General features: G+C 33.9%; 2 protein-coding genes across 2 annotated transcripts; both read right to left on the bottom strand.

The window, feature by feature from the left end:
• Window positions 1-10,534: 10,534 nt before the first annotated feature.
• Window positions 10,535-19,674, bottom strand: LOC126719068 (uncharacterized). The gene is made up of 13 exons (XM_050421622.1): window positions 19,247-19,674; window positions 19,017-19,170; window positions 17,260-17,342; window positions 16,516-16,575; window positions 16,200-16,409; window positions 15,743-15,871; window positions 14,254-14,931; window positions 13,687-13,879; window positions 13,405-13,598; window positions 12,386-12,490; window positions 12,083-12,222; window positions 11,085-11,363; window positions 10,535-10,976 (listed from the first exon to the last, which is right to left on the bottom strand). Exons 1-13 carry the CDS (start codon window positions 19,607-19,609, stop codon window positions 10,712-10,714), a joined length of 2,853 nt encoding a protein of 950 aa, XP_050277579.1. The 5' UTR covers window positions 19,610-19,674; the 3' UTR covers window positions 10,535-10,711.
• Window positions 19,675-23,075: 3,401 nt separating this feature from the next.
• LOC126719067 (uncharacterized) lies at window positions 23,076-24,432 on the bottom strand. Its single transcript, XM_050421621.1, has 3 exons — window positions 23,955-24,432; window positions 23,769-23,860; window positions 23,076-23,493 (listed from the first exon to the last, which is right to left on the bottom strand). Exons 1-3 carry the CDS (start codon window positions 24,277-24,279, stop codon window positions 23,209-23,211), a joined length of 702 nt encoding a protein of 233 aa, XP_050277578.1. The 5' UTR covers window positions 24,280-24,432; the 3' UTR covers window positions 23,076-23,208.
• Window positions 24,433-26,840: the final 2,408 nt, after the last annotated feature.

Raw genomic sequence — 26,840 nt, 5'->3', positions numbered from 1 at the left:
TTTAGATCTACGAGTATATATATGATATTTTAGTCCCGGTTGTTGAAATTCACTTTCTTTTTTTTCTTTTTCTTTTTTTTGGATAGAAATTCTACCCTAACGACCTAATCTAATCTAAATGTATATATGTATGAAATTCACTCCAACAAACTTAAATCTTGGTCCTTGCCCATCTTAATCTTAAACTCGAGGGAAGTGTATATTTTGGCTTGGCTGAATCACTCTCTAGGGAATGACAGTGCATGGCCTCTCAAGCCTCCTAGAAAATCTTGTAGAATAGTCTCTCATATATCGGCAGTAACTAGGGTACACAATTCTGAGCACAGCCAAGTTTCATGGATTTGATGAACATAAACCATGATTTTTGATCGAATCTCAATCAATGGGTACTCAAACACAGTATGACCTATCTTCTATAAATTGTCTTGAAATTGAATTGATCGTCAATGAAACATTACATTCTCAATTTAATAGTTACAAAGCCATGGAATTTTCTAACAACATAAATTCTAACTATATAAATTATCAAATCATTTAAAATTTTAAAAGATTGGTGTGTGATGCATGTCCACGAGTAATAAAGAGTCTTGCTGATCACCTTCTTTTGTAGTGTTGCTCGGCAATTGACCTATTGTCATTTATTTATTTTCAATTTTCCTCCTCTTGGATCATGACGATGACATTGATTCAGTTTAATTGTAGACAAGGAGAACAAGCTTCTTTGTAGTATACATTTGAAGATTTGGAACTATTTAGTGGGAGAGTAGTAGGACCTTCGATGATGTTGAACATCATAATCATATCTTTGAGAGGTATAAAGAGTGTGAAAAGTAAAAGTATTCCTTCATCTCTTTTATTTAACTACTTTCTAGAGCTTGAGATTCTATAATTCTCTAGCAGTAAGCCAATACACATGTCGTATTTGACCTCTTTCCTATTGTTAGAACATATGTGATTCACTTATTAGAAACATATGTCACTATTTTATGTAATTGGCTAATCCTTTGACAAAACGCACTTTACATGTAATTGGGTAGATCTAGGATGTGTTTAATACTTCGAGAAACTGTGTTTCAAGATCAAATGTTAAAACCATACAAGTTTGTCCAAAAAACAAGCTAAAGAAGTGTTGTTCATTAAAACTTGACAGCTAGCCATCTATCGAGCTTAAAAAAGCTGTTCAGCCCCGTGGCTCGACAGCAGCTTGACAAATAGGGTATCTGTCGAGGTTTATGAAAAATAGAATTTTAGTTCTGTTTTGACTCTAATCCGTGATTATGTGTTTGGTTTTTCTTTTCTCATAATCCTAGACATGTAAAAGGATTATCTTAAGGGCCGTCAAAGTGGACATAAGTTGCACAAGTATTGAGCAAAGTTTGTTCGCGCAAAATTGTAACCGGAGACAAAATTTGCCCTAGTTCATCATTCTTGTGAAGAAGTTGCTGTGTTTGTGCACCGTAGGGTTTTGTGATCAAGTATCTTCTTGATCTTCATCGTTGGGATGAACTGAAGAACTTTGCAGTCAACAACCTTCTCTAGTTGGTGATTGAAGTTGCGTATTGGGATCCGCGCAATTGGTTAGTCACGTATTGAGAGTCGTGCATCAAAAGGAGAAATTGTCATTACAGAACAAATCCAATTGGGTATTGGGGTAAGGGTTTAACAGTAAGTTGGTATAAGGTACTGGGATTCCTTAACTTGTAACCGCTTGTTGTGATAATAGTGGAATTTCGGGAGTGGTGATTTTAAAATCACCCGATGGGGTTTTTGCCGTGTAGGTTTTCCCCATTTGTAAACAAATCACCGTGTCAATTTATTTTCTGCTGCGTACTTAGTTTAATTGGTGATTTGTTTGTGCTACCACGTGTTTGCATGTTAATTAACTTAAGTAATTCACTTGGCTAAATTAATTGGTTAATTTATCACAAGGGGACAATTCATTTTTGGCCTATCACCTATGTTAATCAAATTTATTTTCTAATTTTTTCAAAAAAAAAAAAAAACCCTCTTCCAACACCCCCTCCCATCCCCAACCATTATCCGTACAATCCAAAGTACTTAGCCAATTCGAGGCTTCAGCGACCAACAATGGTATAATTGTATAAGTATTACCAACATTCGGGTGAACTAAATTGTAAGATATTGAGCCAACAAGTCTCAAAACTTAGATTCGAGCCTCAACAACTAACTGTGTATTAGTGCTCATTATATCCCATCTTCATTCCAAATAGTTGACTTAAAAAATAAGTAAGTTTCTCACACAGATCAGAAGTATGGGGTCTTGCACGGAAGCGGGTAGAGTACTACTATGGTCACGCCCAGATAAGAATGCCACATTGATCACCTCCCTCTACCCTTTTTTTTTTACCCAAAAAAAAAAAAAACTAAGTACTTATGCAATATATTGCAATCCTGAAGGGAAACTGAAAGGTGCAAAGGTAATTACATTCTTCGATATCAAAGTTTCTGGTTGGACTTTGATTATAGTCAATAATGAATCCTATTTAATTATTATAGGATTTAGATTTTTTACCAATCTTAAACACCTATTTGGCTATTAAAACTAAAACTTAACCTACGAAGCATAGAAACTCCAGCATGGGTTGCTTGTACGTGTCAACCACACTGGACAAGCCTCTGACACTGCTGTATTCGTGTCCCAAAAATGTTCCCCGCCCAAAAATAATAATAACTTTTTTAGGGAATTATTTTACTTACTTTTAACTTTAATTTTTTGTTTAATATAAGTATTTTTTTTAAAGGTCATGTTAACCGATTCCCTTAGGACAATTATTAATAAACCATAATGGGAAAGTTTTGACACTACTTTCATGGAAAATATAAAACCTGCCAACAACTTTTATTTTTGTATTATTTTTCAAATAAATTATTGTCGAGGGTTCCTTTTAGGTTTCTTGTACCTTAGACATGTGTCTTGATATTATTGGATAACGCTTAGTCTAGGCTTTTTCCAAGAAGAAAGTTGGGTCTAACACTTCGCGAAATGGGCTCTAAAGTACCATTCTACCGCTGCCAATTTGTGTGCAAACATTAAGTCCAAAGTCCCAGGAAAGACGCTGCAAAATGAGCTTATCCTCTGTTTTTGCCACAGAAGGAATTTTTCTCCAGTTTTTGCCACATGATCGACTTTTCTACTATGTAGTAAAACTTCCTACTATGTAGTAAAACCTTCTATTGTGTAGTAAAACTTTCTACAGTGTAATAAAGCTTCTTGCTGTGCAATAAAACCTTTTGTTGCGCAATATAGCTTTCTGCTGTGCAGTAAAGCTTTCTGCACTTTTCTACAACGTGAATGACTACTCTTCATTTTTTACTGTAAAAATACTTTTCTACTTCCTGCACATAAACAAATTTGAAACCCAAAAGAAATACTAATCAAGCAAGGAAAGACGCTGCAAAGTGAGCTTATCCTCTATTTTTGCCACAGAAGGAATTTTTCTCCACTTTCTGCCACATGATCGACTTTTCTACCGTGTAGTAAAACCTTCTATTGTGTAGTAAAACTTTCTACAGTGTAGTAAAGCTTCTTGCTGTGTAGTAAAACCTTTTGTTGCACAGTATAGCTTTCTGCTGTGCAGTAAAGCTTTCTGCACTTTTCTACAACGTGAATGACTACTCTTCATTTTTTACTGCAAAAATACTTTTCTACTTCCTGCACATAAACAAATTTGAAACCCAAAAGAAATACCAATCAAGCAAATGTTCGTTTACATGGGTTAGTATATTTTCAAATATATACATACATATATTCATAAATACACTTATACGCATTCACATATACATATATAAAATATATTTTTGCAAAACATGAGAAACAATGTATATGTATATATACTTACGGTAGGACAATGATTAGTTTGTGTCAAAAGTAAAAACACGTAATAACAAAGAAATAAGAAAGTTTCAACAGAATGGTTTAGCTAGTATAATAGCTAACACAGTAAATATAATAAAAGGTGCTACAACATAATAACTAGTATAACAAGTAAAGATACCACAACAAAACAACTGATGCAGCAAAAGCGATAAAAACATGCTACAGCAGAATGACTAAATACAACAAATATAAGTTTTAATGAGTGAAATCAAATATATTTGCAATCAAAATCAAATATTAAATCTTCCTATAGAATAGGTAAACCAAGAATACATTTTTTGCACCACCACTCATTTCATGACAAAATTCCCTTTTGTTTGTTCTTGATGTATACCTCTACCTCTAGGTTCAAATGGATAAGGATTCGGCTACCTAACCACCTACCTCTATGGCATGCATCAAATGGTCTCAGCCATCTACTACCTCTTTTGGATAAGATACCATCCCAGTAGGGTATATTCTTAAAAGAAGTCATGGTTGGAAACCAAATATAGACCCCTTTTCCCCCCACCACCAAACCACATCCTTGAAATCCCCTTGACTGTGGGCCCACCTCCCTTGTATTGGCCAGGTATAGGTTGGTGGTGCTTTGGCTCTTGTGTGCTTGCTCCACTATCTTCTGTTTTTGTCTTCTTTTGTTCCCATGCCATTTCTACTATAGTAGACTAGCCCTGTTCCGTTTTGTTGCATGTCTTTGTCTTATTTCTTCATGCATTTCCTATTGTGTTTGTCATTTCCTTTGGTTTGTCTTTTCTTTCCTTCTCGCAATTCCTGTTGCTGACATTTGTTGCTGTTCCTTGTTTCTTTTCATCGTGCTTTTTCATATTAGTTTTCACACCTATCTTTTTATGCAAAATGATTTGGGCCTTTGTGGGCCAAATAATGTTGACTAGATCAAAAGGGTCTTAGGCCCAATTTGTCTTTATCTACCGAAGCCATTCTGCTGGAGAACTAAATTCTGCGACAAAGCCATATTTTGTTGCAAATAATTTTCCTTTGCATTTCTTTCTTTGGACCTCTCTTGCTCTTTCTCTTCTTGGTGGGCCTTTGGGCCTTGCTTTTCATTGGGTTTTCCTTCGTATGGGCTTTTAGGTATGGGTTTAAAAAAAATGGGCATCAACAAATATTTCTAAAAATAGTTCATAACCCAATGCCCCAAGAATAGTTCAACATTTCCCTTTTTTAATTGTTAAATGATGGTCTTGTTAATATTTGATGGGTTAGACTTTTTTTTTTTTTTTTTGAAATTAATTATATTCTAAACATCATTTAATAGCCACAAATTCACTCTATTATCTATTAGGATAGAGTTTGGCTTCAAATATATTTAGATCCTTAGACTCCAACTATTAGTAGGAAGGGCAAAACTTAGGTACAGTACTTAGGTGTTGTTCCTCAGGTTCCCTTTTTAAGATTCTGCCATGTGAATTTTTGCTCATAGGATAGAAGTGTATTTTTAGTTAAATAACCACATGACTGAATCTTAAAGGGGGAACCTAAGGAACAACACTTAAGGTGTTATACCTAAGTTTTGTCCTAGTAGGAATATGACATTTGTACTTGTCACATGCAATGCATATAACCAACTAACCAAGTAAGTCGCAAGTATTGCACATAACTTGGCATGTGTCATCTCCCTATTAGTAGTTGGAGCCCCACCTTTTCTTATTTATTATTGCTCTCAAATCCAATACAAAAACACTAAAGTTCAGGATGAAAAAAAGTGAGATGTAATCTAGTTCTCTGGATTGTTGTTCGATTGCTATTCAATCAATCGAGAGTCGCAGATCGGCAAAAATTAGCAAATGTAAAAAGCCCATAACTTGTTTATTTGAAACCCAAATCATGATCCATTTTTTGTAGTATTTAAAGGACATCATAAGCTAACCCTAGAGGAGGTTTTTAGAGAGAGAAAAGTGCATCTTGTGCCTCCAATTGTAGATCTAGGGCTTTTGTTCCCAAAGCTCTCTAAAATCATCTACTAGAAATATTCTTTGAAGAAACTCAAGATTTGGTATTGTAAAAGTTGCTGCATACAAGATCAACAACTATTGATGATCTAAAACTTTGTGTGGGATCTCAAAGTCACAAATGTGGGTGTTTGTGTCAGCAAATTCAAGATTGAAGAGTTCACGGAGTCAAAGCTGTACATGGTTGTGTGAGCAAATTCTACAAGAAGTAGCTTTAGATTTTAGGGAGAAAATCTATTGTAAAATTCCATTCTATCATAGTGAATTTGTTTACCTTGAAGATAACTAGGTTAAATCCTCCCCAGGGTTTTCCCCTTGAAACTACTGCTTTCATTGGTTTTCTTAAGTCATCATATTGTTGTCTTATTTATATTTCCGCACTAAGTAATATGATTGCATGAATTTAACCTAGATTTGAATAATTAATCTAAGTGTTTACTTGGCTAATTAATTAGGTTAAACAAATTTTTTTTAAGGGGTCTAGATAGAACAAAAAAAATATATTTAATAAGGACAAAGTTTAGCTACAAAATTGATTGTAGCTTAAGGCTACAACCTTACTCAATATCTTTTTATTGGAGGTGAATTTTGACAAATCCATCATTGAATTACATCTTCTTCTTATATCCTCAATACTTGCAAAATTTCTAGAAAATTAAAGATCAATAGCTATGTCATCACTAAATTGTTTAAACTACAAGTTTTTGTAGTTTAAAATTATGTATAAAATATAAGCTTATATAAATCATATAGTAAATAATCTCCAATTAACACAAAATTTGACATGTGCATTAAGAGTATAAAGAACATGCAATTCAACAATTAAAATTTTAAAATATGTAGTAATTTTTATTTTATCAATTAAGGTTGTGGCCTTAAACTACAACCAATTTTGTAGCTAATATTTGTCCATTTAATAATTAATTAATATATGTATCCTAATTTTTCAAAAATTTCCATATTGCCATGTCATACTCATCCCCATCTCTATGTCAATGTTTATGCCTATGCTTCCTAGATCTTAACTTATATATTTTAGAAATCTATGGTTTAAAAAATATGCAAGCTAATACCATATATAATTTCAACCTCTTTTTAAAAAAATGTATAATTTGAATTGTGTTATTGTGCCCATGCATATGCATGAGGTTACACACTAGTATATATCTAAAAGCAAAAACATAGTATTTATTATTGCTATGCTCATGTTGAGCCACATCTAACATTCTCTCTCTCTCTTTTAACTTTTTTTTTCTTGTTAATTTCCCAACTTAATGTTATACTTTCTCCAACTTTTCCCTTCCTTTTTACTTTTTTATCTTCCCACTATTATCTATCTTAATATCACTTTTTCTCTATCCCTTTATCTTCCTTTATTTTTGGCTTTTCTTATTCCCCTCCTCTTACTATAAATTTACAATTCTCTATTTCATTCTATACATAGTTTTCCCACACACAAGGTTATTCCTCTTTTTTCAAATTTTTTTTTTTCATTTTTTGGTGGATTTTTTTTTTTTTAATTGTTTTCTTGCATCTCTACTTTAAGTTGATGAGTTTTTGTATTATTTGGAACTCTACTTTGGGTTGATGTGATTAAGATGTGTTTTTAAGTTGTTATCTTTTTTCTTCTCTTTAATTTCATAGATGTTATCCTATGGCATTATATATAAAGATAGTATATAAGAAAATAATGTTATTTTATTACACAACATAACATGACTTGGATAATATGGTGTTTATTACAATATTTTTTTATTTTTACTTTTTTCCTCATATTATTTTCTATAAATTTCTTAGTATTCTCCAACATTCTCTCTTGAAAAGTGGTTACTCTCTCTCTCTCTCTCTCTCTCTCTCTCTTTTCATTTTTTTTTTTTTTTTTATTTCTTGCAACCCTACTTTATATTGATGAATCATTGTAATAGTTAAAATTCTATTTTGGGTTCATACATTTTGGTGTTGTGTTTTTTAGTTTCCCGTTACAAGTTGTATCTCTCTCTCTCTTATAGTTTTGGTTTGATTTTTCTTTGAATTGATACTTGATTATTTTGGAAGTAATAATTTGAATTTATATCAAAACATAATCATGGCTATGTTAATAACAGATTGGCATTCGATCCATTTCGGTCCACTTCATCAATTCAATTCAGTCCAGTTTACTTCAGTCCACTTTGGTCAAATTCAATCCACTTTAGTTCAATTAGGTCCATTCAGTCTACTTCAATCAATTCAATGTAATTCAGTCTATTTAGTCTTGTTCATTCCATTCAATCCAATTCGGTCCATTTGGTCTAATTTGGTCAATTCGGTCCATTCTGTCCAATTCTTTGATTTGCTCTAATTCACTCCACTTTGGCCCATTCAGTCTAATTTTGTCCATACGGTCCACTTTGAGCTATTCAGCTCACTTTGGTCTATTCGGTCCAGTTAGGTCTAATTAATCCAATTGGTCCATACGATACACTTAGGTCTATTCAGTTCAATTTGGTCTATTCGATCCATTTGGTCCATTTTAGATCACTTCAGTCCAATTTGGCATACCTACTTAAGCATGGCAAAATACAAGTTTGGGTTAAGAGTGCTATTAATTATTTAAGTAATATCAATTGTAATTATATGATAAGTTTTGGTTATCATAATAACTTCCTTAAGAGAATGAAGATTTAAATAATAACTTTGAAACTTAAAAATTTTAATTATACCAAAAGAAATTAGGAAAATATAATGCATAATAACAATAGTTTGAAGAATATGGATCATTTCATAAAAGAATAATATCAATCAAAATGATAAAATTATATATTTGTAAGAATAGAGTGATGGAAATTACTTTGTAAAATTGTTTCATTTTTAGGGGAACAAATTATCTACAATAAAATTTAGAGAATAAATTATACATATTCAATGTACGTTTGTTATAAGTTTTGATTATCATAATAATCTCCTTTAAGAGAATGAAGAATTTGAATAATTTATTTAAATAAAAATTATACATACATACATACATAAAAACATACTTTTTTTTTCTTGAATGTATAATCAACCTCATGCAATTATTTTAAAAGTAATGATGTTGAAATAAATGAGCAACTGCCCTAAAAATTAGATCTGTATATTCATAGCCTTAATGTTTAGAAAGACTTTAACTTAAATTTAACCAGACTGATGTGGACTGAAATGTTACGTCAATGTAGCTCAACAAAAAATTCTATACTTAAGATTTTAGATATTATGAGTTTGAGATCTATATATTTTCAAAAAAATATATTCAAATTTAGAATAGGTACTCTCAACCCAAACCCAAACATATTTTTTCCTTATATGCAAGTACACAAAAACGAACCGAAGTGGACACAAATGGACCAAATAGAACAAAGTGGCCCGAATGGGAACAAGGAGAACCGAAGTGGATTGAATATAACAAAGTGGACCAATGTGGACCGAATAGGACTGACATGGACTGAGTAAGAACATATAGGACTGATGTGGGCCAAATAGGACTAATGTTGACTAAATAGGACCAAAATGGACAAAATGAACCTAAGTGTACGGAATAGGATTGAAGTGGACCAAATAAGACTTGAATATTTATCATTTTTATTACATTTTTAAGGCTCATATTTCTAATATCTATTTTTTGTATTTTTTTTTAACTCAAAACTAAAGAGCTTAGCCCAAATGTAATAAAATCTCATATTTTTTAGCCCAAAAATTAAGAAAAAAAAACGACTTTTTGAGCTAAACTTGAAAAAGCAACCTACAAAAAAATCAATTTAAGGCCCTATTAGTCCAAAATAGACTGAAAGGGACCAAAATTGACCGAGTGGACCAAATTGGACTGAATGGGACCAAAGTGGACTGAAGTAAATCTAATTGGACCAAAGTAGACCTAATTGGACCAAATAGTAATTCTTTAATTTTTAGGGAGAACAAATTATATATTATATTACAATTACAAAATAATTAAGATTTGAAACTATTAATAATAATAATAATAAATAAGATTTGGAACTATTTACGGGGCAATAGTAGGTCCTTATTCCTCACTGCTTTGATGAGTCTAAGCAAGTAAATCAAATAAAAAAGAAAATAATTTTGAAGCACTTATCAATAGACCATTATGTATTTTGTATTTGATCTATTTTCTCTTTTAAACAAATTGCAAACACCCACTTTTACGGAAAAATATACCTTGCACTGGGTATACATTCCTCTCTCATGAGTGGTGGGTCCCACTAAAGAGTGGGACCCACCAAATTTGAGAGAGGATAATCATATACCCAATGGAGAGTATAACTTCTCCACTTTTACAACACCTTCTCCCGTCCAACAATTAAACGTACCATACTGACAACTTAGCCTATTGACACTTGAGAGACCAACGATGATAAAGCTTCTTACGCAGTATTGCAAAAATTACAAACTAGATTGCTGGTTGGACTTTGAGTAGAATATTGAATAATGGATCCTTCTCTATGCCCTTAATTTACTTCATAACTTCATATTTCAGTTTAGTTTATCCTAGTTCATCCAAGCAAGGGTACACAAAAGATAGATATTTCTATCTCAAAAGACACTAGCCGACTTTGTTAAGAGTATGTATCTCAAGAAATCTGTTCAAAGGTCTCAGAATGCGCCTAGAGTAGACTTAGCATGACTCAATATGAGAAAGGAAAAACTTGCTTATAATTTCTTAAGTTAACAATAATAATACAACGAAATCAAAATTGTGCCTTTGATTCCAATTCCAAGGCTTCAATTCACTTCAATTCCAAGAATATTATGTATACCCGAACACCGCCTAAATAATGATAGCATGTAATACAAGAATCTAAAGTCAGCTTCATCTTCCCCTCTTCCTGCCTTTTCCTAATTGTCCAGATTTTATTCCATGTTCTTGTTCTTGAAGGAAAGCTAATGCCTTCCCATACTTCTCTGCCCTTTCTTTTTCCCGTAATGTTCTTTCTTTTTCCTTAACCTCAAGTAAGAAAAATGTGTCTTTCCGCAATTCACGAGCTGCCCCCTTAGCTTCACGTTTTACTTGTTTCTGCAACTTTCTCTTCTCAGCCCGTTCACGATCTGGGTCATAATCTCTACCCTTAACAAAGCTGCAAAACAACATGACAAATTCTCAGTTCCAACCAATTATTCTTAGTAACATTATCTATCACAACAAAGTTTTAACATGTGGTTAAGAGCAGGGGAAAGAAAATCACTTCTCCTCAAATTTCGGATTCAGCATTTTGATAGGCACTGGCTTTTGCTTCCGCATTTGAAGTGGTCGCCGCAGCTTGTGATGTTCATCTACTTTTGTCTTAATGAGTTGAGCAACATTTTTAAATTTATCTTGCAACACATGTGGTAAATTTTCCTGTTGTGCCACTTCAAGTAACAACATTGAAATTGGCAAGAACATTTCAGGAAAGGAAGAAAATCCCCCATAAATATTAACATATCCTTGTAGGGTTTCAATCATAGTTAACAACACACTGGCCCTGCAAATTGGAAGGTCAATTTAATCAAATAATTTTTCTTTTCTTTTCTTTTTTGAAGAATAAGTAATTTTCGTTAACAACATACAACAAAATCTCCTAAAGGACCAAAACAGAGGTACCAACACCTAAACAACACAACAGCCGCAACAGGCCGCCCAAGCCAAAAGACAGCACAGAAAAACAAACGACAGGATTTTATAGACTCATTGTTACAAGCTCTAAAAATCAAACCCCCCCTAACAAGTCTTTTTACAAATCACAGCAGGATTTAGACCCCATTTACAGCACAGCACTGCACTCGATTCAGAATGGAGTCTCTGCAACACATACCACTTTCTATTCTTCCTTTGACATCTCTTTTGATGACTGAGAAGTGGAAATTCTTTGAATATTATGAAATCTAATATATTTGAAGAAACCCATATAAGCCCCAACACTTTGGTAAAGATTTTTAACCCACATACTTCTGAGAGTAAAATACATGTCCATACAAACCATTTAAAGAAACCAATCTTTACGTTGTTGCTTCAGTCTAAATGGAGAAATTCTGAGGTTCAGTCTTAAACAATGTCTGTAGAAATAAAGAAGTGCATAATGTCTTGACAAGGCCACTATACCACTCTAAGGGATATCACAATGTATAATCCAGTTCCAATACTACAACACATTATAGCATATTCAAGAATAAAGTACTGAGGCAAACCCCATCAACTACCAACCTGAAATTATCAGAGCTGAAAAAAGGAGAGTCCTCAGGCATGTCCATTATCATGATGAAATTCAGAGGACTAATCTCATCTACACAATTACGTATACAAAGCAAGGGCCTGAGTGCTTTTAATTCAGTAAGATGATTAAACTGCAACAAAATAAACAGAGAATAGTCATTTCTTCATGCAACTTTAATATAGCGTCCATCAAGTATAGTCTGAAGCATAAGCAAGTTGATGAAGAAAACCATTATGCATCTTTTAACATTGAAACTGTCACAGAAATCACAAATAATGCTTCAGGAGTCATACCTGAGAATCCTGACATGAAACTGGCTTCTTGTCTGTAGCTGCCATCAGCAAAGTCTGGAGAAACATTATTGCTTCAGGACAGAACTTCTGAGATTGTCTAGTGACCTGCAACACAAATTAATCAAATGAATAACCTGAAATTGCAACTCTTGCAGGAAAATGGGATGACATAAAGTTCAATCATGCAGCAGACATTATATTAACTATTAAACTCATATTAGATCACTCAAAACTTCATTAATGACACATTAGGAAAACTAAAAGGCAAAATCAAGGAGTACAGTATACTAAAAGAGAGGTATGCATAATGAACAAAACAGTTGAACAAGCACAGAAGTCAAATGAAATGTATTAATTACACCATTGACATCTGGAATATTGAAAAGAACTTCAGTGATTTCCATCACTATCCACAATGTTGCACGATGCTTCAACCCAGACTGAATCAGATGGTTGAACAGCAATTGGCCATAACCTGGACAGGTCATACTTCAACCTTTTTAGTTAAAAACCAATCTGAATAATGTTTGCTCACCATCCATCCACCATATGGTCATGGCCAGTGGGTCATGCTTTAACAGGTACTAAATGCTGGATTGAACCCAAATTTATGAACTGTAGCTAATCATATAAAAGGACTTGTTACTTTTCATTGAACATTAGGCCAACAGAAATTTTCATGACCAATAATTAAAGCTTCTTATGTTAACTCTAATCATTATTTCCAAAATAAAAAATAATTGTCCATAAACACATGTTTTAAGCTGTGTGCCTATTTTTGTATAAAGTGTTTTATATTATATTAATGACCTATGACCCCTAATCCAGGTACTTTCCAGGTCAATGAATTGTCAGGGTTTTTAAAACATTGGAGTTGAGGATAACAAACATATGATGGTAGAAATAATGCTCGTGTGGCACAAGTCAAGACTCTTCAACAAACCTTGTTAATAAAAATTTCATAAGTAAAATGCACCAACTATTGAAAAAGAGGAAATAGCAAATAGGTTTATACATACAGAGAGAAGCATTGAGCATAAGAAAGATCCAATAGCACTATCCCGACCCGACACAATGGGACAGCGCATCAGATATTCACACATGAGCAATATTGCTGGAGTCATGACCACATGACGGAAGTCAGAGCATGGGAATATCATGGACCAGAGCCTCAAGAGAAACAACATTTTTGAAGAAGGCCAACTGCTAATTTCTGCAGGAACAAAAATAATCGAATCATTTTGGGGAAAATAAAAAAATAAAAATAAAACAGCAGTGAACAAGTATTTGTCAGGTCTAACCTGGGTCTTTGATGATCTCACAAAGTTGTGTTCGAGTCCGTAATATCCTCTGACGAGCACATATCGCAGCAAAGTATGGAATCTCCACACTCATCTCCATCAATGGCTTCACTAGTAAATTAAGTAGCTCGAAATTCAAAGGATTTTTATTTGCTAAGATCGCAAAATACTGAAGCAATACACCATAAAATACCTATAAAGGAGCAGCAATATTGATAAGTATCTATATTGACTCACCAACATCTCAACTTGTGTTGTTTGAATAAAATTTTTAACAAAATGTTGTTCCATTATTAGATTTCATATAAAATGAATGCTCAAAGGATAATTTAGTTTGTTATGAATTATTAACCATAGTTATGAAGACAAGGCAAAAAGCGCCATAAAAGGAATGCACAATAATATCTGGATGGTATTAGTCACCTTATAAAATCCACTCATAATTATATGATAACATTAAAAGCTGAGCCAGGCTTTCTGGAATTTAACTCAAGTTTCCAAGAGATGGGAAACCTTGGTTTACAAAGTAAATATATAGTAGTCATAAAACAACCAAAAGTTTCTTACTTGCATTTTCTTTCTATTTTCCACCGCAAGCTTGATTGCATTGCTTGCCCGAATTCGACTGATTATCAAAATAACCTCAGCATTAGATCGATTGTCCAACAATGCACATAACTCCTCCAAACTCTTTGGAGCTTCAATTAAGTAGGGAAGGTCCGGTCGAGTAGAAACAGTTTTACCATCCGCTTTCGTTTTTTTGGCATGTAAAGAATCTCCATCTTTGTTAGTAGTTTCAACAGAATCACTTTTCTTTGCCTTTTTCTGGTCTCTTGATCCCATTTCTTTCTCATTAGCATCTTCTTCTTCTTCTTCACCCTCTTCTTCATCATCTTCCAGATCTGTGCCAATATGATCATCATCACTTTGTTCCCAGTCCTTCAATGAAAGTTTATTTTCACCTTCATCATCATCTTCATCGGATCCTTCATCACTATCATCTTCAGCAGTCTCTGAGTCACCAGAAGAATCACCAGCTTCACTATCAGAATTATTCTCATTCCTTCTTTCAAGAATCTCATCCACCCAACCCTTTTTAGTCCTAGGCTCTTCTTCAAGTGAGAAGGAATCAACAAGAGCATCCCCCGATATGGATCTCAACCCCTTGGTAGATGGTTTGTCAGAATCATCATCATCTTCATCACTGGCATCTTCAGGAGCAAGCATTCTCTTTTGTCGCTCTTCCTGAAATGTAGCACATAATAAAAATTTGTAAGTCTTCAAGTTTATATTAAAAAATATGGTGCATTTTATACCACCACAAAGAAATGAAAATCCTTTTTGAGGTCACAATACAGTTTCTTTCCAGATTCATTTGAAATTTTTTATTTATTTAAATGCAACCATACTAGAACCCCATTTTCTTCACAAAATGGTGTTGAAGTGCAATCACACCGGAAACTAAGGAGCAACAACAAATATTTCAACTTAAAATTGAAGATATATAACTCAATAAAACAGGACCCACATTCTCAAAGCTCAGTGACAAGTGGGCCAATTCATGCATATTGCATAGTGTACATTCAACAACTTACTACCATTGACTTGGAAGAATTACAATTTACAAATAACTTGTATTAGAAATTTGTATTATACAGGATTAAACTCAATATTGGCCAAGCCAAGCAATATTCAAGAACCCTAATAAGATATTCAGAAACTACATACTAAAGTCACTACCAACAGTAACCAACTGCAAAACTGGTCAAGTTAACAAGAACCACAAGTTTGTTTGGGATGTGATGAAAAGTTCAGCTTATTTTGAGTTTTTAGCTTCTTTTTAGTACTATTCATGGGTCCCATTGTATTTTTTGGTACTATTCATAGATTTTATTGTACTATTCAGTTAGTTTTTAACCTTTTTTTTTCTATACTTTCAGTAAAAAAATTTCAATTTCAACTAAATAAATTATTCCCAGATGGGCTCTACATATCATATTAGCAAGCATGCACACACACACACACACAATTATCATTGAGTATGAGGCGTTCATACCTCCAAATGCTCTAGTCGTTCTCTCTCCTCCTGGGCAATCTCCTCAGGAGTCTTAGTCCTATCTGAGGGGCGAGCTCGCATCTCCAGTGCCATCTCTTTCACAAGTTTATCATAAGAATCAGGTTGATCCTGCCAAATACAAAAATTTATTGCTTGAAACTGTCAAGTAGCCAAACACTACACCGTTACATTGTATATGAAAAATGATAATCTAAGGAAAGACGCAAACAACCCTCCTGGAGATGGTTTAAGAATCAGAAAACATTGTATGCCAAGGTGAAGATTTGGTGGGGCAGCAAGGGGAAGAATAAGAAATGAGACCTCCAACAACAGAGGCTAAATTAGAAACCCCAAACGCCATATTTCTTGAACAAAAGTTGTTAGGGTCTAACTCATCTACAAAAAAATAAATAAATAATAGTTGTCAAGTTCTAGAACCTTCATCAGAAGAACATACCTGATTAAAATTTTCTATTTTTTGAGTTGTAGATGAGTTATCTTTCTTCCTTTCATTTGGAATGCTCTTGTTCACAAGAGCCTTCAAAGCATTCATCTTGCCTGGTTCAGTTAAAGATAATAAGGCCTCAGACTGCACCAAGGATGTGAAGTTTTTGTCCAAGTCTTCCATCAAACGTTCATTTTCTTCCTTCTCTTTTGCTTTTTGTGCCTTGAAGAATTAGTGGAAAACGTAAATTGAAGAAAAAGATTGGAAATAAATGCAACTTCGTTCAAACAGCAGTTTCAATAACACCAAAAAAAAAAAAAAAAATCACCTTAAAAAATTTGCTCTTTGAGATAATTTCCTCCATCACTTCTTTCTTGGTTTTATGTCTCTGCAGTGAAAAATACAACTCTTTGAATCAGTTCAACACATCATCTAACATCAGCCAAACACAAATGCACACGCATGCACCCCCAAGCACATGCGTGCTTGCACTCACACACACACATACAGCTTCATTAATAGATAATACTGAGAATTTGGGAAATCCTCCTTAATAGACAAAATATTCCTATTATGTCAATGCCAATTGAATCAATGTTATTAGCTGTGAATATGCAAGTCACTTCCAAGAGAACACATCACTTTCTTACACTTAAAGAAAAAACATTCAACAAATGACATAATCCATTCCAGGAATATGATTTTGGGTCAGAAAACTCTAATCTTCAGATCAGGAAACCTGTATAAACTAAATGATTAAAACTACATAAATGGAGTTGCCAATCTAAGTAATCAAGTAATAGTACAAGGATCACCCGGCATCAAGGTTGCATAAAGCTGCAAAAACTGCTCACTGCCACAAGATGGAATAAGAAAAAAAAATAAACTCCCAAAAAAGATAGTAAAAAAAGGGCAATTAGGAGATATAAGACTAAAACATCAAACAAAAGAATCCAAATAAGATAGTATCCTCACGTTAACAACCTAAATGGTCACAATAATTAGGGATTTGAGTTACAAATAATAATATAACATGTAAATATCAAAACTAAGATTGCAAAACAGGCCTCACATTTTCTTCTCCTTCAATCAGACCACTATCCATTGGATCCTGTGTCTTAGGACCATGAAGTTGCTTTAAAATGGCTGACTCTTCTGCACAGTCAAAAGTATTGTTGATGTCATGGACATAATCCCAAAGAATGAAGAATCAAACACGTAGCAATTGCAACTGTCCAATAAACCTATCACGAAAATAAACTACAAAAACCATATTGTACAATTCTGAAATCCAAGCAAGTTTACTAAATGTCTAACTGAACAACAACCTATGAAAGTTGCTCAAATGCTCATATTGAAATGTAGTGCCTTGGGGACACTAATTCAAAATAAAAATAAAGAAAAGATATAATTTAGTGACATAAAAACAACGATAGGGCCATTTTTTTAAATAGTTCAAGATCATTTCAATACACCTTTTCTTCTATTCAGGATTTTTTTTTCTTTTGAATGTCATATGTTGAAGATTCAAAGCTTTTGGCAAGAAAAGGTTCATCAACAATGTTCCTGGGGTTGGAGGAAAATCCTGAAGATTAGAGAGTTAGTGAGATTAAGAATTAAATTCCAGGTCGGTGATGGTTCTAGCATATATTTATGGCATGACAATTGGAACCCAGATGGCCCTTTGCTTTTAAAGCATGGGCTTAGTGTAGTGTATGATGCTGCTAGTTCTACTACTTGCTATGCTGTCAACTGTCATTAGTAACCAAACCTGGGCATGGAGACCTGCTAGATCTAAAAATATTGTAAGTTTATAGAGAAAGTTGCCTGAGGTAATTCTTGGTGAGTCTGATCAGGTGGTATGGATGCATACAAATCAGATATAAGGCTCATGTGGTGAGAATTGGTGGAAATTGATTTGGTTTTCACTTTCCACAACCTATCCCTAGGCATGCATTCATCTGTTGGCTTGAGGGGAAGGATAGGGTGCTAACAAGAGATAGATTAGCTAAATGGGGCGTTGGTAGTGATGTGCTGTTTCTACTATGCAGAGCTAGTACAGAGAGTCGAGCCCACTTGTTCTTTAATTGCCCTGCGCTAAAAGACTTTGGAGAGTGATAATTGGTTTAAGACAACCCAGAAACTGTCTGGGGAAGAATTGTTGAATGGGCTGGAAACAATTGGAAAGGGAGAAGCTTAAAGGTTATAACTTGTAAGCTTGGATTTGGTGCTACTGTATACCAGTTTTGGAAGCTGTGAAATGTTTTTCTACATAAGATACAAGATGCATTGACTCTGAGGATCGAATAATTGCTGCCATCAGAAAGCAAGAGCTAGAATTGAGTTCGAAAATTCATTTCCCTATACTGATGAAAACAAAGACATTTGTTGTATATGGGGTTTCAATGTTTGTTTACTGTCATGTAGGCCTAATGCTGGCTAATCTGCTTAGACATATTGGGCTGTTTAGGCATGGAATTGTTGTAGTTTTTGTCCTATTGTGTCTGCTGTTTTGTCAGCTTGCCCTGTACTGTGTTGCTTTCCTTAGCGTGTTTCAATAAAATTCACTTGGTTATCAAAAAAGAAGTCATATTTAAAACCAATTTAGTATTATCCAAGAGCAGTTCGTAAAATTTAAATATCCAAAGGGTGGATCTTTCGTCCCTGGAAACACAGAAATATAATGTGATCAATCACGGCACCTATCAGACTTGCTCCTTTTCTACATGTGTAAGCAGCTATACAACAAATAGCCCAGTTACTAATTTTGCGAAATCAACACAACATAATCAGCAAAGTATTCATAACCAAATACTAAAATTCACATACCCTCAGTAGCTTGACCATCATAATCTTCATCAAAAGGCAGCATCTCATCCTCAAAATCATCCCTTTCACCACCAAGACCTCCAAATCCAAAACCATCTTCTCCTTCGTCTTCTTCTTCCTCTAAATTAAACTTGCTCTTTTTCCCCAATTTCAACTACAAAAACCAAACCAAAAATTTGAAAACTTTACAAACAAGTCTCAATTTTGATCATCAAAATAAGAACCCTAACCTGGCGGTGGCGCTGAGAGCGGAGAAGGGCTTTATCGAATTCGGGAAGCGCTTCGCCTTGTTCGCCGATTCGGTTATCCAAGAAAACCGAAGACTTCGTGCTTTGCTCGTACTCTTTGAGCAGAGTCTGCTTCCTCTTCTGGATGCCGAGAGAGCGAGCGAGACCAATGCGGCGCTCTTCGCCTTTTCGCTTCTTTCCGAGGATATCGAATTTCCTTCGAGACCAAATGTTCTCGAACGGGTTCGGTTTTGGAGGCTCCGAAACTTTCATGGATTTGGCCTTTGGTCCTGAAGACTTCGTCTTCTTCTTATTCTTGTTCTTCTGGTTGTCCATGGTAGCTGTGGTGTTCGAAAGCTTAACCATTGAAGACAGAGAGAGAGAGAGCACAGAGAATCACAGGGTTTAGGGTTTTAACGGAAGGGAAACCGAAAACGCACCGTTTCCCGGATTTTATTATATGGTATTATTCTTAAGAAAGAAAAAGTCACAAAATTAGAAATTTTAATAGTTTTTCCTCCTAAAAATACTTTTACAAAAAAAAAAAAAAAAACCCTAATCTTTTATGGAACTTTAAAAAAGTGACAAATCATAGTATTTCATGAAAAAAAAATTACAAATTTATTATTTTTGTGAAAATAATACATGACTATTCATCTCAAATTTAAAATAAAATACCTAATTTGATATGAGTAATAAAATATTTTCTAAAAATTTTAAGTTTTTTTAGCCTAATTTCAATTATGCACTTTTTAGACCATGTATCAATGCTTAGTTATTTGTTTTCATTATGTATTTTTTTTCCTTCATTTATTGTTTTTTTTTTTCTAGTAATTAATTTTTTTTTTTTATCTTTTTAATAAGAAAGAGTGCAAAGTTATATGATGAGATGTCAATTGTAAAGAAATTTGAGTTGTTTGAGAAAGTAATCGGAATGATATTTTCCAAAATTGATTGTTGATTGGTGTATTGTTTTGTTATTTGTGAGTGATAAATGAAATTATTTTTTAAAGTAAAAATTCAAACATATAAAAGTTTAACCAAAAAAAAATCTCATAATACATTAATAAAGCTAAAAATATATTACAAATACAATATAAATGCTTAATTTAAATTCAATTTTTTATATAAAATTTATTGATTTTTCAATTCCTTGATAACATATGACATTCAATTTTATATGAATTAAATTAGTATTTAGACAAAATTTATTATGTTAAAGCATCTAAAAAAGAAATTGAATGAATATTTTTCTATTATATAATTAAGTTTAGCTTTCTTACAAAATATCAGCTCACCTTTTCAAGTAAAAGAGAAAAAGCATATGTAACTAAATACGAGCATGTATGTGTATGTTTATATATACTGTTAGGTTTAGATCACTGTCAAAAATAGTAGTAATTAACAAGTTTTAAGGACGAGTTGTTAATTAGATCTATTAAGAAAGTCTTAGGTTAATCAAAGAAGCATCAATATCATGCATAGGGGAATATATATATATGACACAAGATATGATGACCCAAAAAAACTTATAAAACAACTTGTTCTAAAGGAAAAACCTAGGGGACTTGACCTAGTCAATCTCGAAGTAACACTTTCATTCTAAGCTAGAGACTTACAATCAAGAATAAAAATCCATAATAAATCTAACTTCCTTTATAGTGAACTGCTTCAGCGTGAATCTCCAATCCACTCACTTCAAAATCCCATTGAAGATTTAGATCTCCAATACAATTGATAGTCGAAGGTTAGCAACCTAAATCCACCGATTCAATGAGCGTGTGAGTGATTATCGATAATGACTTTGAAAGAGTAGTAGGCACAAACCTCTAGATCTCAAACTGAGCTACTACAAAGCCCTTGAAAACATGCATTAGGGTTTCCCTTAAGTACTGATTGTAGTTGGACTAAAACCCTAATCATTTGTTGGACTTAAAAGGGTGAAACATAAATTTGCAAATCAACTTTTGAACAGGTGAACTTTAGTTTCAATCTGTTAAAACTGTTAAAATTTGTTCCTTCAATATGTAGCTTCACTATTCTTGTACACTAACTAGCAACAACTTGAGCATTGTCTAATCATATCTGCAGGCACTATGATCTATATCTAAACAAATTTATGTTCACCTATTTGCCAACAAACCCTGTACAAAAGTATAACTTAATATATATTAGTCACAAGAGTTTGTTTTGGAGAGTGACTCATTGATTTTCATAAATGCTTTGAAAGAGATCTCTCCCCCACCTTCTTCAATTGTTGCTATGGTGTATGGTTCCTTGTCTGATTCTCATAATTTTCGTCAAGTGGAATTCTCCCATGTTCGTCGACAAGCCAATAGACCAACTCACCTCTTAGAAGAGAGTCCTTGTTTTCTTGAACAAGCTCTTCTAAATGATGTATTGTTATTTCCTTCGGTTCAATAAAGTTCTGGAAGTATTTCAAATCAAAAAAGAAAAGAAAAGAAAAAAAAAAAATATATATATATATATATATATTAGTCACAAGTTGATACCAACTTCTTCAACCGTACCAAAAGAACACTCAATAATTATAGTGTTCAACTGTTTCAAGGACTGCATTGCACAACATATGTGACAACAACGCTATATAGATAACACATTATACAAGATTCTGCAAAGTAGTAACTGTTTTTTACTCCTTTGAATAATTTTGCTTGACTTCCTATTTACTAAAGGATAGGAAAAAGTTATACATAATTGCTAGTAATTTATATGTAACCATTATGTAGTGCATATAGTTAGGTATAAATATAATAAATTAGGGGTTGATCAACAAAAATCAACATGTTGCCCCACGCCCTGTGATGCTTATTGCAGATCAAGACCCTTGAGTGTACCAGTAACCACCACCCTGGGCTCCAAAAGTCTCTGAAGGTGAAAGCGAAAACTGAGTGCATAGATTTCAGGCCCAAATAAATGTGTCAGTAGCTGGGAACTCTAGCTTTGAAAACTGCTTCTTTATTAAACACACAAGGGCCCGAAACTCTTGACAAACGCCAATAGCGACAAATGGTATTAAATCATCTACAGTATAGTACTTACATAGTACACTGCGGTAGGACCGACCAACTAGACTGTATATTTAACCCATAATGAACAAATCAATGGTGATATGTTGAAGAGGATTGGAGTTCCATCAACATAACTAGTCCACATTGATCTTAGATTTATGGAAGTTCAACATCAACCATAGATGCACTTCTCTTGCAGACAGAATTTTACTTACAAATTGGTTTGCTTTTTGGTAAAACCATGTGAAAAACATGGCATTGCTACATAAAGTTGCAACCACTGCATTGCATGATGAGGGTGAGAATTGTGACAACCGACAGTTCCAGGTGGATCTAAGTGCTCCCCCACCTTTTCCTAGTTTAGTTTCCATATATGCCACAAAGGAATGCCAGAACTCATAAATTTTAAATCTTTTTCAAAACTGTTGTGATAAATTTTGATTGCAGTAACGTCATTTGTATATGCTCAATCTCCAACACCTATTTTGTTTGCGTCAATCACAGCATACCAACTTAATAATTGTAAAGGGTTTATGATAAAAAAAATTGTATTCTTAACTTCATAGCACCAAGAATTAAGGTCTCCCACCATGTGCACTCTTGGTACCACTGAAGCAACCGGAAGAGACCCTAAAGGGATCAGTGGACCCCAATGTCTCTCCCTTAAACATAATAGCCAATGGCCCAAATAATGACACTACACACTTTTTCATTTTCTTCTTCTTAATTGTGTTCTTTTTCTTCTTTTGTTTTTTTTTTTTGGGTTAATATAGCACAAGCTTTTTCATACACACCCAATCTCTTTTTCATAACTCAGCATGATTTATTATTTACAGACAATACAGACAACAATCATACTTTCTCATGTGGTTAACTTACTCTCATGATCACAAGGCTTCAGATAATTAATTAATATTTACTTATGCAGCAAAACTAAGCCAAGAGCCAAAAATCTTTCTGACGCTTTGTAGTGATCAAATACCCTCCAAGCTTCTTGCTTTTCCTTCTCACTGCAATTGCCACGCAATCAGCATTCTGAATACAGTACTCCACCACACCACCAGCAACCCTATTGCCTGCCCACATCATCAGAAGCCGCAATGTTGTGGAGCGTTTTTTCTGTCCTAAAACCAGCATTGACACCCCTTGTTTTCTTGCCTCTTCCACTATTGTAGGTCCTTTATCCTTCCCTTCCACAACTGCAACCTCAATTTTCACCTATAATTTGGACCATAATATTGTTATCACAAAAGAAATGACCAAATAAAAAGTGATATATAAATAAACAACACTACATTGCACATATTTCAATGAACAAACATACGTGTGATGGCCAACATTTATGTTCATTCAAGATTCTCTTTAACCATTCAAACATTATGCAGAATTTTATTAGTCCATGCATGTAGATGTAGTGATGAACAAAATGCATCAATGACAAAATGTGAGCCTGTCATATGATTTTGAGCACAACTAATATATTATATACTAACCTCAGGTTTCTTGGACTGACACATTTTTTTGAGAGAGTCAATAAATTCATAAGCCCTTGGAGCTTTCTCCTCTCTGGACCCTTGACTGTTGCCTGTGACAAATACCAAACTTTACTCAAGACTTTAGCTTTGAATATCAATCAATTTACATGGAATTTGGAAAGAAGCAAGATGCTAGACCCGAACCTTTCTTAGAAGGCTTGGTTACAAAGAGAAGAATAAGTGTGTCCTGGTTCTGAACAGTGTGAGAGAGTGCCCACTGTAAAGCTCCCTTAGCTTCGAAGCTTGAATCAACCACAATCATTATTCTCCTACCAATTAACAACACGGGTTTTGCACCATCACCAAGTTTTTCTTCTTTGATATGGCCAGAATCATTCTCAGCTTTGGTGGAACTGATCACATTCTCAGCTGGCTTGGATTGTGCTTGTGCAGGAGGGGAACGAACTCTAGCATGAGGCCTAATTCTGTTTAAGCAGAAATTAGGCAACTTTGTACCTGTTTTGGCCATCCTGAGATGGGGTATTAAGTGAGGCACCAATTATTATAAGAAGGAGAAGAGAAAGAAGAGAGTGTGGCCACAATTAGCTAGGCATTTGCTTGTGCCTGAACAAATTTCTAGATGTTGGTCTGGTCCATGTTTTTATTTCTGCTTTGCTTTTCTCTTTTTTCTTTAATCATGTCACTTCATTTGTTTCTTTTTATTTGGCCTTGTGGGGGCTTATTGCTGAACGTGCTTGTCATGAAGCTGTAGGGCCATATTACTCATAATACCAGCTGTTCAGTTCAGTTCTACTGCACTGGACATTTGGTAGCGTAATCAATTTCAATTATATCTTTAAGCTGCTTTTTCTCACCCTTAATAAGACTGATTACTCAGTTAATTCATGAACTGGTTGGTTGTTCACTCTCACTTAGTCACTTATAATCTTTGACCTTTCTTTGTCCTTGTCCTTGTCCATTTCTTTTTCTATTTTTCCTAACAATATTTAATCTATTCTCATATCTTCAACAAGTTGCAGATATAGATTCTCCATGACAACATTTATTTTCTCCCCCACATTGTGCTTTAGTGTATGTGACAACAGTTTCTATCAGTTTCTAAAATAAGAAATCAGGATGAGATTATTAAACAGAAGCCACCCATCTATTTTTTAATAAAACTATGAAATTAATGAGGCAAACTCTCTCTCTCTACACGTATTTTCTCCAGTGCTTTTTTTTTATTATTATTAAAAATAATGTATATGTATTTTCACCATTGATGTTGGTATATGAAGTGGATAAAATATAAGCCTGACGGGCCTATGGTAATGGGCCTGCCGGATAGGAACTGTTGGGCCGATGTAGAGATGATCCAACGCTCATTGAAGGCCCATCGCTGAAGGACACAGTAAGGGCCCATGATCTGAGATCTCTATCGCTCATTGCCTAGAAACGCCCTAGAATCCCAATATGGAAATCCGAGCACAAGGGTGATTCTAGAAGACACGCACGCTGAAAGTAGATCTCCTCTATAAGGAAAACCTTGCTCACCACGCTCAGAAAGACTTGAAGTAGAGTCCCATAAGGAAAAAGACTTCTACACCAAGAAGGAAAAGCCGACCCTCTACTACTATAAAAGCCCTGATACCCTCGCAAATCAAGGTACGCATAATTTACCCTCTCTAGCACTCTAGAGTTGTGAGAATAGTTCTAACTTGACCTTCGGAGAGTATTTGGCCGGCACCACACCGGTGCTCTCTAAAGTTTTCTTTCGATTATTTTTGTTATGCAGGTTCGCTTTGAGTCGCGAGTGCTGTGTAACCTATTGGTGATATTTTCGGCATCATCAGTATATATACTAACATTATTATTATTATTATTATTATTATTATTATTATTATTTTCTCTTGGGCATGAATGATGTGATTAAGTGAGGAAGATTCTAAATTTCTACAACTGGCAACCTAATGACATTTCCAATGACGACTATCAACTATCAACTAGGGGTCTAGGCTTATCATGATAAAATTTTAAAAAATCCTCAAAAAAAAAAAAAAAAAAAAACTGTAAAATAACAACATACTTTTTAATGCTGATGCCAGAAAATGTTTATATATTTATAAATAAACTATATTCTTTTACCACTACTACTAATCCTATATTAGTATCATCATTTCTTTGTTTGATTTCCCTGTAAGAAACTATCTACATTTCTTGTTAAAAATTAGATATGCTTTTTTTAATATTTGCTATTATGCTATTCTCTTACTCTAGCAACCATTTTAAAGTTGCTTTTTCTTTCTTAGAGTACTTCCTTCTTCTTTTCCTTTTCAATAAATCTAGAATCTAGTAATAGTGAGAAACAAAAAATTCATAATTTTTTTCCCAAGCTAAAGTCACCTATTGTGATTAATTATAAAAGTTGTGTTAGTGATGAATTCATATGTTGATCCAATATTATTTAGTAAAGACATTTTGTCTCTAATATTTTCTTTTAAAGGTTCTTTTTTTGGGTGTTGGGGGGGTGTTACACACACAAATCTCTACTTGTAGGGTGGAAAGGCTTTTTTTTTTTTTTTTTTTGGAGAAACAGGATGGAAAGGCTTATATTTACATGTCCCTACGGCCCTACCAAATGCTTGATACTTTTTTCTCTCTTTTTTGAGAATAAAATGCTTTGATACTTTGATTTTATAATTTCTTTTGGAAAAAAGTTAGTTTGATAATTTAATCATGCACATCTCAGTAATTATAACGATATGAACATACAAAGAAGTAGACGCAAAAAAAATGTCAAGAGCAAACCGCTTGCAGTGCCATGTTAGGTGAGCTTTACATTTTTTTAATTCCACAAAGCTTTTATTAGTACAATGATGGCTTTCCTAAATTAAGGTTTCGTTCTTATTTTATGTATTATTTTAACCAGCGTGATTCAAACGCTACAGATTCATCATTTCTAGAGTGTAAAATGGAAACCAACACACAAACTTAATGATGTTTCAGGGTCGGATTGGCCAGGTTGGGAGTTCTGATATTCCTGTTGCAAGAAGGTATCACTGTCAAACTTTGGGCACATAGTAAAAGACA

This window comes from Quercus robur, chromosome 3, assembly GCF_932294415.1.
Source record: "Quercus robur chromosome 3, dhQueRobu3.1, whole genome shotgun sequence".
Taxonomy (NCBI): domain Eukaryota; kingdom Viridiplantae; phylum Streptophyta; class Magnoliopsida; order Fagales; family Fagaceae; genus Quercus; species Quercus robur.
The sequence above is the reverse complement of the archived record's forward strand: the minus strand, read 5'-3'. Positions and strand labels throughout refer to the sequence as shown.

Excerpts from the sequence above, each read along its gene's own strand:
- LOC126719068 (XM_050421622.1), bottom strand. The coding sequence starts at position 19,609 with ATGGTTAAGCTTTCGAACACCACAGCTACCATGGACAACCAGAAGAAC. Across the intron at positions 12,223-12,385 it reads TTTCATGTCAGGATTCTCAG|TTTAATCATCTTACTGAATT; the intron begins GTATGACTCCTG and ends ATTTTGTTGCAG. Across the intron at positions 10,977-11,084 it reads AATCCGAAATTTGAGGAGAA|CTTTGTTAAGGGTAGAGATT; the intron begins GTGATTTTCTTT and ends GTTGTTTTGCAG.
- LOC126719067 (XM_050421621.1), bottom strand. The coding sequence starts at position 24,279 with ATGGCCAAAACAGGTACAAAGTTGCCTAATTTCTGCTTAAACAGAATT. Across the intron at positions 23,861-23,954 it reads AACCAAGCCTTCTAAGAAAG|GCAACAGTCAAGGGTCCAGA; the intron begins GTTCGGGTCTAG and ends TATTTGTCACAG. Across the intron at positions 23,494-23,768 it reads GTCAGTCCAAGAAACCTGAG|GTGAAAATTGAGGTTGCAGT; the intron begins GTTAGTATATAA and ends TCCAAATTATAG.